This window comes from Bos javanicus, chromosome 16 (genome assembly GCF_032452875.1).
Source record: "Bos javanicus breed banteng chromosome 16, ARS-OSU_banteng_1.0, whole genome shotgun sequence".
NCBI lineage: Eukaryota > Metazoa > Chordata > Mammalia > Artiodactyla > Bovidae > Bos > Bos javanicus.
The window spans coordinates 35393146-35406632 of record NC_083883.1 but is presented as its reverse complement, the minus strand read 5'-3'; the positions used below and the strand labels follow the sequence as shown (position 1 = coordinate 35406632).

Sequence of the window (13487 nt, the reverse complement as noted above, 5' to 3'; positions counted from 1 at the left end):
GCAAACTCATTTACTGGATGTATGCTATGTACCAGGGACCTTAATACATGTAGGAGATACATGATAAAAAGAAAATACAGCCCGATGTGTCAGATGGTAGGTGGACAAGGTACAGGCCTAGAGGAAATACAGCAAGAACACTAATAACCCAGTCCGAGACATGCAAGGAAAGTTCCCTCAAAAGGAGGAAGAAAGAAAAAATACTCTGGGTGGAGGTCTGTGGCAGGGACCTAAGTAGGAGCACATCACGAAGGGTCTGGTAAGCCTGGGCAGAGCATCTATACATCGTCTGAAAAGAAGTGTGGACCCCTGCAAGATTTTACCTAGAGAAGGGCATAGTCAAATTTTTGTTCTGAAAGAAAACTCTTGACTCTAAACTGGAGAAGGACTGGTACAGGGCAAGCCTGAAGGCTGAAAGGGAAATTAGAAGGTTAGTGTGAGATAATGTGACCTGAGCTACAGCAGAGTTAAAGTCAAAAAAGAAAAAAAAGGTGGGGGGGGGGGAATGATCTCAGGTATTATGAGACAGCACAGCAATGAACTGGATGGTTAGGTGTGGGCTGAAGAAAAGAGTAGAGTTGGGGATGGTGGCCAGAGACTTTGGCTGCTCTCAGAACATGCCAATGGAATATAGAATTCCTGATGTGAAGCCACAAGATGTTGGCCATTACATCAGTTCACAAATGTCTTGTGGTCATGGATCAATCATAGCTTTGGGAACTCAGTGTCACAGACCCAACAACTTAGCTGAGAATGCCCACTTTTTGGGTGATGAGCAACAACGATTACCTGCTTGATAACAGCAAATAGTATCTGCTATGTACGCATGCTGGCTGCCAGTCCAGGATCCATCCCATTAAGAGATTTAATTATTCATAAGAGTTAATCATCAAGACCTTGCCTAATGATGGTTATTCACAATTATGCACCCCTTAGATATGAACAAAGCCATCCCCGTCAGGGACAGATGAAGAGAGATGAATAGGCTCATCATACCAGTAAAAGGCCAGGAAATTGCAAGGAATTAGTATCAGGAGAATAATACTTATTACAGGGACCTGAGCAGCTGGATTTCTACAGTACTAGGAAGTAGCTTTAAGGCTGCTCCAGAGTCCAGTCTGGCTGCAAAAGGTGGGTGGACAACATGAAATCTTGGCAGAGCATTCAGCAGTATGGGCAAGAGTGTGGATGGCACTGCAGGAGACGGTGGCCTGTGATGTGACTGGGGTGAGGGAGGAAACCAAGATGTGCCCAACACTGCAGCTCTTCCACAATCACTTCTCAGCCAGCAGAGAGCCCTGCAGAGAATGGAAGCAAAATTCCTTCAAGTCCTCTCTCCCAGTGGTCCCAGCTTAACTAGGTAGCAAGCATGAGAGTTTTCTACATGTTCCCTCAAAACCCGATTGTTTTAAGAAACTAGTTCAGACTAGTCCTGTAACCCTATTTCTAAGAATGGATACCGAGTGAATGAGCAAAAAGAAAACAATGGTTTGCACAGAAATATTAACTGCAGGAGAATTCATTTCCAAAAAAAGAAATAGCTTAAATGTTCAATAATAGAGAAATAGTTATATATGTTTAATCTGGTATGTATTTGTATATTATCTGGAATTTGTATATTAGGCAGCCAATTTAAAACAATGTTTACCAGGGTTTCTAATAGCATGGAAAGATATTTATGGTGTGACATTAAGTTCAAAATTAAGATACAAGTTTCTTTATATGAGCCTGTGTATATAATTATGCATAAAATAACCATTACAAAATGTTTGCTGATGATCACATGGATGATTTTGTTCTCTTTTATTTCTCTGTAATTTCCAGGTTTTTTTTTTTTTTTTTTTTTAATAGTAAGGAACTATTAGTATTCCATGGGGTCACAAAGAGGTGGACACGACTGAGTGACTGAACAACAACAAAATTAACATTCTAATGGGAAAAAAAATCCAACCTATTCTTTTTTAAAAGAAATTTCCAAAAACATAAATTGACCCTAGGAAAGTGAAAGTCTAGAGAGAAAACAGCATATAGGCAAACAAAACTAAGATAAGACAATTTAAAAGAAAAGTTATTATTTAATGAAAACATTAATAATTGAGAAGAATCTCTTTGGATTCATGATTTATTCATGTCTCTTTGATTGGATTCTAAAAGAATCAAAGAGGTTAAACTCTTGCTAATCATAGTGTTTATGAGTTTATATCTGAATGATGATTTCCCTTGGAAATATACTGGAAAGCAAGCAAGAATATAATTAGAATTATTCAACAGATGGGGAGGCAAAAGCACAGAGAAGCAGCAGGAATTCACTAAGAAACAGAGAGGACCAGAATGAGTCCCACATTTGTAGAAATTAAATTCCTCTTTTAATTTTACATGGTAATCATGTTGGATTCTAGCATAGTATAAAGCACCCAGTGAGAACTCATTATTTGTTACTATAATTAAACTGACTTGAACCAGATTTGTAGTGTGTACCCAAATAAGTCATTGTGAACAACAATCATGAATTTAGTAATAAACACTAAATAGGCGATAAATGGTCAAAGACTATTCTATGCCCTTTATGCACATTAACTAATTTAATCTACACAACCACCTATGAGATAGGTTCTGTTATCACCTTGATTTTGCTGATGAGAAAACTGAGGCCCAGAGAGTTCAGCATCTAACTCAAAGTCACACAGCCAATGAGTGGACAAAAAGAAATATAAGCTGTACTCCTGACTCTACAATCTGTCTACCACTGATAACTGCCTATCATTCATTGTCTCGAGACAGAATTCTGACTTATGCATTTCAAAACAACCTCCTGGATCATTAAACTTTCAAACATGCTACTTCCGAAATTGAGCAAATACTGTTATATTTTTAAAATCATAGTTTTTCAAAATTAAACATCATGGTTCACTGTAGACCAGTAACTAATTGATTTCATATAAATACATCTCTTTAAGAAAGCCCAGAGATAAATCCATCCACCTATGGACACCTTATCTTTGACAAAGGAGACAAAAATATACAGTAGAGAAAAGGCAATCTCTTTAACAAGTGGTTCTGGGAAAACTGGTCAACCACTTGTAAAGAATGAAACTAGAAAACTTTTTAACACCATACATAAAAATAAACTCAAAATGGATTAAAGATCTAAATGTAAGACCAGAAACTATAAAACTCCTAGAGGAAAACATAGACAAAACACTCTCTGACATAAATCACAGCAAGATCCTCTATGACCCACCTCCCAGAGTAATGGAAATAAAAGCAAAAATAAACAAATGGGGCCTAATTAAACTTAAAAGCTTTTGCACAATGAAAGAAACTATAAGCAAGGTGAAAAGACAGCCTTGAGAATGGGAGAAAATAATAGCAAATGAAGCAACTGACAAAGAACTAATCTCAAAAATATACAAACAGCTCATGCAGCTCAATACCAGAAAAATAAATGACCCAATCAAAAAATGGGCCAAAGAACTAAACAGACATTTCTCCAAAGAAGACATACACATGGCTAACAAAAACATGTAAAAATGCTCAACATCACTCATTATCAGAGAAAATCAAATCAAAATCACAACGAGGTACCATCTCACGCCGGTCAGAATGACTGCTATCAAAAAGTCTACAAACAATAAATGCTGGAGAGGGTGCGGAGAAAAGGGAACCCTCTTACACTGTTGGTGAGAATGCAAACTAGTAGAGCCACTATGGAGAACAGTGTGGAGATTCCTTAAAAACCTGGAAATAGAACTACCATATGACCCAGCAATCCCACTGCTGGACATACGCTCTGAGGAAACCAGAATTGAAAGAGACAGGTGTACCCCAGTGTTCATCACAGCACTGTTTACAACAGCTAGGACATGGAAGAAACCTAGATGTCCATCAGTAGACAAATGGATAAGAAGGTTGTGGTACATATACACAATAGAATATTACGCAGCCATTAAAAAGAACACATTTGAATAAGTTCTAATTCAGTTCAGTTCAGTTGCTCAGTCGTGTCCAACTCTTTGCAATCCCATGAACCACAGCACACCAGGCCTCCCTGTCCATCACCAACTCCAAGAGTCCACCCAAACCCATGTCCACTGAGTCAATGATGTCATCCAACCTCATCCCATGTTGTCCCCTTCTCCTCCTGCCCTCAATCTTTCCCACCATCAGTGTCTTTTCAAATGAGTCAGCTCTTCGCATCAGGTGGCCAAAGTATTGGAGTTTCAGCTTCAACATCAGTCCTTCCAATGAACACCCAGGACTGATCTCCTTTAGGATGGACTGGCTGGATTTCCTTGCAGTCCAAGGGACTCTCAAGAGTCTTCTCCAACACCACAGTTCAGAAGCATCAATTCTTCAGCGCTTAGCTTTCTTTATAGTCCAACTCTCACATCCATACACGACCACTGGAAAAACTGTAGCCTTGACTAAATGGACCTTTGTTGACAAAGTAATGTCTCTGCTTTTTAATATGCTGTCTAGGTTGGTCATAACTTTCCTTCCAAGGAGTAAGCGTCTTTTAATTTCATGGCTGCAATCACTATCTGCAGTGATTTTGGAGCCCAGAAAAATAAAGTCTGACACTGTTTCCACTGTTTCCCCATCTATTTGCCCTGAAGGGATGGGACCGGATGCCATGATCTTAGTTTTCTGAATGTTGAGGTTTAAGCCAACTTTTCACTCTCCTCTTTCACTTTCATCAAGAGGCTCTTTAGTTCCTCTTCACTTTCTGCCATAAGGGTGGTGTCATCTGCATATCTGAGGTTATTGATATTTCTCCTGGCAATCTTGATTCCAGCTTGTGCTTCTTCCAGCCCAACGTTTCTCATGATGTACTTTGCATGTAAGTTAAATAAGCAGGGTGACAATATACAGCCTTGACGTACTCCTTTGGAGAAGACCCTTAAGAGTCCCTTGGACTGCAAGGAGATCCAACCAGTCCATCCTAAAGGAAATCAGTCCTGAATATTCACTGGAAGGACTGATGTTGAAGCTGAAAGTCCAATCCTTTGGCCACCTGATGCAAAGAAATGACTCATTGGGAAAGACCCTGATGCTGGGAAAGTTTGAAGATGGGAGGAGAAGGGGACGACAGAGGATGAGATGGTTGGATGGCATCACCCACTCAATGGACATAAGTTTGAGTAAGCTCTGGGAGTTGGTGATGGACAGGGAGGCCTGGCATGCTGCAGTTCATGGGGTCACAAAGAGTCAGTCATGACTGAGTGGCTGAACTGAATGAAGTAGATGAAACTGGAGCATATTATATAGCACGGAGTAAGTCAGAAAGAAAAAACCAATACAGTATATCAATGCATATATATTGGAATTTAGAAAGATTGTAATGATGACCCTATATGCGAGACAGTAAAAGAGACACAGATATAAAGAACAGACTTTTGGACTCTGTGGGAGAAGGCGAGGGTGGGATGATTTGAGAGAATAGCATTAAAACATGTATATTGTCATATATAAAATAGATGACCAGTCCAAGTTCGAAGCATGAAATAGGACACTCAAAGCCAGTGCACTGGGACAACCCCGAGGGATGTTATGGGGAGGGAAGTGGGAAGGGGGTTTGGGATGGTGGGGCACATGTACATCCATGGCTGAGTCATGTCAGTGTATAGCAAAAACCACCACAATCTTGTAAAGTAATTAGCCTCCAATTAAAATAAATTTATTAATTTTAAAAAAGAATAAAAAGGGGAAAAAGATTCAGTCATAGCTCATTAATTAGTTTTTTAGTTTCCTCCAGCAAACTCATAGAGAATAGGATTGTTTTGATCAATGAATTTGATAGCTCTACTAATAAGCCCTTGCTAAATCATATTTTCTGGCTTTTCCTAAACAGTCTTGCTTTCATAAAACTCCATCATTTTATCCCATAAATTAGCAATCAAGTTGTCCTAGAAATTCAATATTTCAGTGTCTAAACTCATCATCTAGACAGAAAGAAACAAAACCTTTAGCTTAACCATGTATTTTGATTAAATATGAAAATATGATTTTCATGGAACTGTAGACCACACTAGCCCTTAACATGACTGTGATGCAGAGGGAGGTCACTGCCCAGTTTCTTTTAGCACAGAAGCAAACAACCTCCAAAAGATTAACAATACCCAGTGCAAGGTAGAAAAGACAAAATGAGTTTTTCAGGGTGGGAATTAAACTAGCAACCCTCTGGTGACACAGATTAAAATGTATTTTTAATGAGTGCTTCTGTTTCCAGGCAAATGAAAAACAGAAAAAAAAGATAGGCTTTCATCATTCTGTTAGTAATGAGCATAGCTCACTCTTGGGTTTCCCAGATGGTGCTAGTGATAAAGAACCTGCCTGCCATTTCAGAAGATGTAAGAGACATGGGTTCAATCCCGGGTCAGGAAGATCTCCTGGAGGAAAGCACCGCAACCCACTTCAGTATTCTTACCTGGAGAATCCCATGGACAGAGGAGCCTGGGGGCTACTGTCCACGGGGTCGCAAAGAGCCAGACACGACTGAAGCGACTTAGCACACACACACAGCTTGCTCTTGTGAAATGGCATGCAGAGAGGACACAGACGTCCAGGGAACACACAGACGTCTCGTGCCATGTTTATCTGTGTCCCTTTTCTGCTGAGTGCGGCCTGCCTGCCACTGGCTATACCGTTCCTTGGTGTATTTTGCTTATGGCTGCAGGATGATACGTAGATGGGCTGCTTTTCAATTATAGTTCCTACTTAGTTACCATTTATGGTTGCCACTTAGGAATTTTCAGACTCTGTTGGTTTAGAAGTAAATATTGTGTTCCTTGAAATAAGAATATTTTCTTTTAAAAATATATTAATGGAAAAAAGTCTCAAAACTGAGCCAACTTTCATGATACTGGATCATCTGAAAAAAATTTTAGTTCACTTGAGTAATTAAGGGGTGGATTTCTTTTTCTTAGCTCAATAAGAAATTGTCTTCTGTGTGCAGTAAGCCAATCAATAACCATATCCCAGCAATTATGAGGGCATGGTAAAACTAAAAGGCCCAAAGGTTAGCCACCTCAAATTTGAAATGTTGGGTAAAATCTTGAATTTTCTATTTCCATTTGAAAGATAAAATAAGGTAGAATTTAAATCAAATGGTCTTTCAGTCAGTACCTTGCTTTGTAGAAATGGTAAAACTTGATGGCCTGGAGAGAACAGGATATGGATCCTTTAAGAACACCCGAAAAGAAAAAGTTGGCAGCAAGGACCTTTCTTTTTTCCATTTCTGATCTCTGTACAATTACCCCTATGGTGTGGTGAGAGGGTAGGAAGGAGTGAGCCAGGCTCTAAAAATAATCTCTGAAAGCCCAAGGCATGTGGTATTTGGACAAGTTCTTCTGGGCCTTTGTATCCTAATTGCTTCTGTGAACACTGCTCTAGGACTTGAGGGTCAGATGAGGGGAGATGGGAAATGGAGCAAACTGGGGAGCAAGCACTCTATTCCAAGCAAGGAAAGCTTGCTCTTTCTTTCAAGACCACAGTCCATGCCTGGTGTTTGACCAGTGGCAGTCCCTTGGCCACCAATGGACCAGAGAAAGAGGAGAGAAGCCACTGTCCCGTTGCCGTAGTGAGGCAGAAGATAGATGAGATCCAAGTTAGGTATTTACAACTGGCCCCCTGTTTACATTTCATGGGGCAGGAAAAAGGTGGGCTTCAGGCTAGACACTTACAACTAGCTTCCTGTCTGCATTTCCTGAGACAAGAGATAGGTGGATTCCAGGTTAGGACTTACGATCACCCTCCTGTTTATTCCCCAAAACAGAAACAACAACAGAAACAGGGTAAATAGCCAGGCTTTGTCTCGTGTGGACACCTGAAGATATCAGTCATGGAAAGCACAAACGGGCACTAAACTCCGTCTAAGAAAAGGATCAGGACACGGTGCATTTTTTGTCCTTGGGGCAAGGGAGATACTACACATGCACAGAAGGACTTCTTGGGAATCAAAAGGCAGGGGACGGCCATCAGGCCATACATCTTGCAAGTTTCCCTCCCAGACACCTTGAGCTGGACTCCAACTTGGCAGAGGGGTACATGCACATATTGGGGAGGGTTGTGAGACAAATTAATCAGAGGCGCAAAACAAGATGATGGCCAGAGGGTGGACAAAGACCCAGTAAGGGTAGAAAAAGACAAAGGCCCCCTTACAAAGGATTTAAATCTTTCAAAGGTGCAGCTCTCTTCCAGAGCTTGCTCATGCTTCTTTCCGTGTTGTACTCTGATTTTCTCTTTTTCCTTCCACCTCCTTGTCAGAATTTTTTTTTTCAAGACAAGTAAGGACTGGGGATTTAGGCCCTAGCTGCTGGCCTTCATGGTCTAGTGGATAGGAATTCTGGTTTACACCTGGGTGACCAGGGATCCATTCTCGGTCAGGAAACTAAGATCTCACTTCCAGCTACTGTTCACTGCTGCATGCGTCCGTAGTAGGAACCTGTGAACACTGCTGTCAACCTGCCCTCTTTCTCCTGTTCACCACTTCTCACAGGGCATGGTACTCAGGGCCAGGAGCAGGCAGGAGTAGGGAGAGTTGTTTATGCAACCAGTCTCACGTTCTGCTTGAATCCATTTAATTTCCAAAGCAGGTAAAGCCCCTCTATTCCTCATGTCTGCAAATGCAGCCTTCTCCTTGTAAAGGGGCAAAGTGAAATTAGCTCAAAACTCTGCAGAAAACCAGTTGATATTAAACTGTAAAGGAGCCTGGGGCTGTTAGGGGAATGACAGGCAGTCAAGAGGCATCTCTGGCGGGAGTAGAGTGACTCCACCGGAAGATACCAGTTCATACCCAGGGCCTCCTCCTAAAGTTTTGCCGGGTGAGCTCAATAATAACCAGGTTGTTGTTACTATCGTTGTTCTTTAGTAGCTCCATCGTGTCTGACTCTTTGAGACCCCGTGGACTGCAGCTGGCCTGGCTCCTCTGTCCATGGAATTCTCCAAGCAAGAATACTGGAATGGGTTGCCATTGTCTTCTTCAGGGGATCTTTCTGATCTAGGGATCAAACCTGCATTTGCATTGGTAGGTGGGTTCTTTACCACTGAGCCACTGGGGAAGCCCTTACTTAATATTTACTACTTAACAAATATTTACTGAACACTTAGTATGCCTCAAGCACCATGCTAGGCACCGTTAAGCAAAACAGATTGGGAGCCTCACTCATCCATTTCATCACTGCCCTGTGAGCAGTACTGAATACTAACCATAATGTAACTTTACGAGCCATGACACAGAAAGGCCATGGCATTCTCTAATGACCCATTTTCTCCCAGAGTCTGAACACTGAAAGGGCTTTCTGGGCTCACAGAAGAAGAGGTTAGAATAATGTAGCTCAACTCTTTTCCAAGGTTTGCGAGCAGGGGAATTTGGCTGCCAATAGTTCCTCCCATTCCTGTACACGCATACTCCTCCTGGAGTCTCTTGTCCCTCCAGTGTTCATGGCCTGGCCATGTGACTGTTTTGGACTAAGAGAATGTAGTAAAGTTCTGAGAGCCCAAGCGTTAAGAGGTCTTATAGTTTTCATTTGCATTCTCCTGGGATCCAATTGCCCTATAAAAACCTTGGTTTAGATTACTGAATGGTGAGTGTCCACATGTAGAGAATGAGCCTGTCTGGCCCTCGGTCAGCCCAGGCTCAACTACCCTCCTTCCCTCCTGTATAAGTAATCCCAGCCAGCACTACTGGAGCCAAAGAACTGTCAGCCAACTCATAGAATCATAGGAAATAATAATGAGTAAGTTTTGGAGTTGTTTGTGAAACCACAATAGAAAATTAAATAGAAACTACTGCTGAGAATACTTAAAGCATGTGGCATTGGCTATGGGACTGGGTGGTGAGATGGACTGGAATCTCATTATGTTACTCAAGGCTGGAAGAACAGGAAAGAAATTGCTTTCGAGTCCTTGAGAAAGTAATGGTAGAAAGTTTGACAAAGCTACTGCCTGCTGTAAAGTAGGAGACAGAAAATGTGATGAATGGGTTGGGAGATCTGGCTAAGGTGATTGTTCAGGCAGGTTATCAAAGCTTTGGTGGTACATGATAAGAAGGAACTAGTTCGTTTCCATGCAGAACTTTGAGAGAAATGCAGAAAATATAGGACAGTCTCTCAATTTAGCAAAACATTCTCAGTGAGAAATGGCCTCAGGGTAAAGAGCAAATCAAAGTTGTGGCTGTAAGAGTCCACATTGAGTCCTCTGATGGATTAAAAGTGGGAGGTGACAGATCGTCTCAGACAAAAGGACTCCTGGAAGTGAGAAGCGTGAGGTTCTGAAGAATCTTGAATCACCATCCGCGGTAGAAAAAGACCCACCTGTGAGTTATTAGCTTTTTGCTAATAGAGTGGATTATCACTGAATACATAGAAAGTCTACAAAAGTTTTTAAGGGGCTGTTCCATTTTGAACTACTTAAAAAAGGGACATTGATGGTTTAAAATAAAAAGAGGTCTCTTGGGCCTCAGATTTCTACTGGCAGAAAGTCAACTAAGAAAATAAGTCTGAAGCAAACACAGACTTATTTTCTTATGAAAATGAAAGAAAAGCACAGGGAGTGGAGCAATGAGTTTCTGAGAACAGTAAATTAGGAAAGCACTCCTACAAAGCAGAACTAGGTCCCAATCTACAAACATTCCCTGTTCTCCAAGTTCGGAAAACTGGTGATGTGTCAGGCTGGCTTTCAAAACTGCTGTGGACTCACGGGGCTTCCTAGGTGGGGCTAGTGGTAAAGAACACATCTGCCAGCGCAGGAGACATAAGAGGTGAGGGTTCGATCCCTGGGTTAGGAAGATCCCTTGGAGGAGGGCGTGGCAACCCACTTCACTATCCTTGTTTGGAGAATCCCATGGACAGAGGAACCTGATGGGCTACAGTCCATAGGATCGCAAAGATTTGGACATGACTGAACTCCGGGAGGTGGTGATGGACAGGGAGGTCTGGTGTGCTGCGATTCATGGGGTCGCAAAGAGTCGGACACGACTGAGCGACTGAACTGAACTGAATCAACGTAGCACATACACATGTGGACTCATGACTAATTTAAATCTAGGCCAATGGTCATACACTTGATAGCTCAGTGCTATCAAGGTTGTACTGACAAAAGGAAACACACGAATGATTACCAGGATTATTTTCATATCTCCAGGATAGCATTTCATTCAGAAATCATTTCGATCATTTAGTCAGTTTTCTAAAGGTTGTTCCTATAACCAGTAAAGTTCTTTTTCCTATTCACCCAAATATGACAGTCAAGAATATACAGCTATACCGGAAAGTGTGACTCCACTATTTAAAAAGTTGGCTCTGTGCCACAAAGACAAATTAAGACACCAATGAACCAAATAAATGCCTCAACAAGCAGTTACAGAATTACAACTGAAAACATGCAGGTTGTGCAAAGTAGAATTCTGCAGTGTGCCATCAACAGATACCACAATGGGAAGACACCCCTGAAGTTGTCCGATACAGCGTAAACAGCCTCTTCTTTGCAAAGATGAGATGTGATTGTGCCCCTGAAAACCTGGCATTCTAGTAGAAACTGAGCAGCCATTGATTAACAATGGCACATACATATAACTGTAATAATGAACATGAACTATGGGTATAGATAGAAAAAATGAACTGGAGGAGTGGAAGCAAGAATACTGCAGGGTGTAAAATGCACAAAAGTCAAATCATCACGCACATTAGAGGATGCAGCTTACCTGACATGCTGATGGATGACTGTGGTTGAGATCCCAATGGGAAGATACTATGTCAACAGACTTTTTGGCCATGCTGAGTAAATTCATCCAGCCTTGGAAAAGTGATAAGTGAAATGGTGCATTTTCTGAATAGTTAAGGCCTTCAGGAATATTTTCCACCAGGGCAATTCTTAGAAAAGATTTTGAAAAACAAACAAACAAAATCTAGTCAAATTTGAAGCCACAGATCTTTACACACACATACAGAGACATCTGAAAAATATTCTTTACTCTTTCTGAAAGCATATGTTCCTCATAATTTACATTTTTCATCAAAGGACTTTAATATTTCCCCTACACTAATATGCTGTGTTCTGAGTTTATGCTCTGTTTCTCCCCAGTTAGCACTCATATTTCAGAAAATCATGGTATATGTCCCTAATGTCCAGAGTCCAACTAGCCTTGAGAAAAAATCCAGAGTATCCTACACAAGCATCTTCCTATAGTATTATTTATTTTTTCCCCTTAGAGTAATGCAATTTTAAAAAAAAGATACTACTTCTGTGAGTTACTTAAGACCATAAATTAATTTGGCATATCTCTAGTTTCTAGTATAATGTTGAACATATAATAGAACTAGTTCAGAAACAAAAGCATTGTTAGGTTTATTTCTACTAGAAAATAAAAATAGTAAATGCTATTACTATTGCTTAGAACCTCTGTTAATGTTTTGCAGCCTAAGACATAAAATGATACTAAGAAGGAAATTTTAAGACTTGCCTGTTGCAGGGGTTTATTAAAGTTGGAAATAGGGAATGTATAAAATAATAGCAATAACCAAGCCCTAAATAAACTGCAGGGGCTTCCCTGGTGGCTCAGTGGTAAAGATCTGCTTGCCAATGCAGAAGATCGAGTTTGATCCCTGGATGGAGAAGATCCCCTAAAGAAGGAAATGGCAACCCACTACAGTGTTCTTGCTTGGAAAATTCCATGGACAGAGGAGATTTGTGGGCTACAGTCCATGGGATCACAAAGAGTCACCCGCAACTGAGCAGCTGAGCACTACAACCATTGCAGAATGGGTTTCCAGAGACTAAACAACAACAAGTAAATTACAACCAGTAATATCAGAAGAAATGTTCCTTGGCTTTTTATATCACTACTTCCTAATTTTTTTCTAGTTTAAGAAATGTAAATTCTCCTGCAACTCTTGATAGGAAGCTCCAAACCTCTTATGAAGATATCTGTAAGCCCTTCCAGAACAAAGATATTTTTTATTCAAAGCTAGCTATCCCCCTAGAGCTGGATACATAATTAGGGCTCAAGAAATACTTATAGAATGAATTTCAGCTTCCAATATAGAATCCAAAACTTCTCAGTAAAACTGTTAACTGTGTCTGTTAATAAGACTTGTTTCAGCCAGTTTTGGAAACAAAAGCAATACTCATAGTAAAATGTCTATGTATTTGATGAATATCAAGCCCACATAAGGTTTAGGTATATGTCTAGCAGACATCCACAAATTTAGGGTCCAATCACCCAACCACTACCCACAATTGAATTAAAAAAATTTTGGAGCCCTTAGGAGCAGCAAAAGCAAGTCACTCACTGTACACAACACAGAAAGGACTACAGCAAAACTCTTTAGTTCTCTGGAATTTATAATCCAGTGAAAGAGCTTGTCTCACATGTAATGACTTAAACAGGAAGTAGATTTTAAGAAATGGCAAAACAAGAGTAAGGATTAATTAGATGGATAATGCACCATCTAAAGTTCCACTGGAGCATGAGAAGAAAGGAAAAAATA

General features: G+C 40.6%; 1 protein-coding gene across 2 annotated transcripts in view; it reads right to left on the bottom strand.

The window, feature by feature from the left end:
- PLD5 (phospholipase D family member 5) overlaps window positions 1–13487 on the bottom strand; it is a 427488-nt gene that overhangs the window by 151030 nt on the left and 262971 nt on the right. For both annotated transcript variants that reach the window (XM_061382516.1, XM_061382517.1), the window contains one exon: window positions 11702–11870. In XM_061382516.1, coding sequence (XP_061238500.1) covers window positions 11702–11870 — 169 coding nt within the window. The remainder of the gene's footprint in view (window positions 1–11701; window positions 11871–13487) is intronic.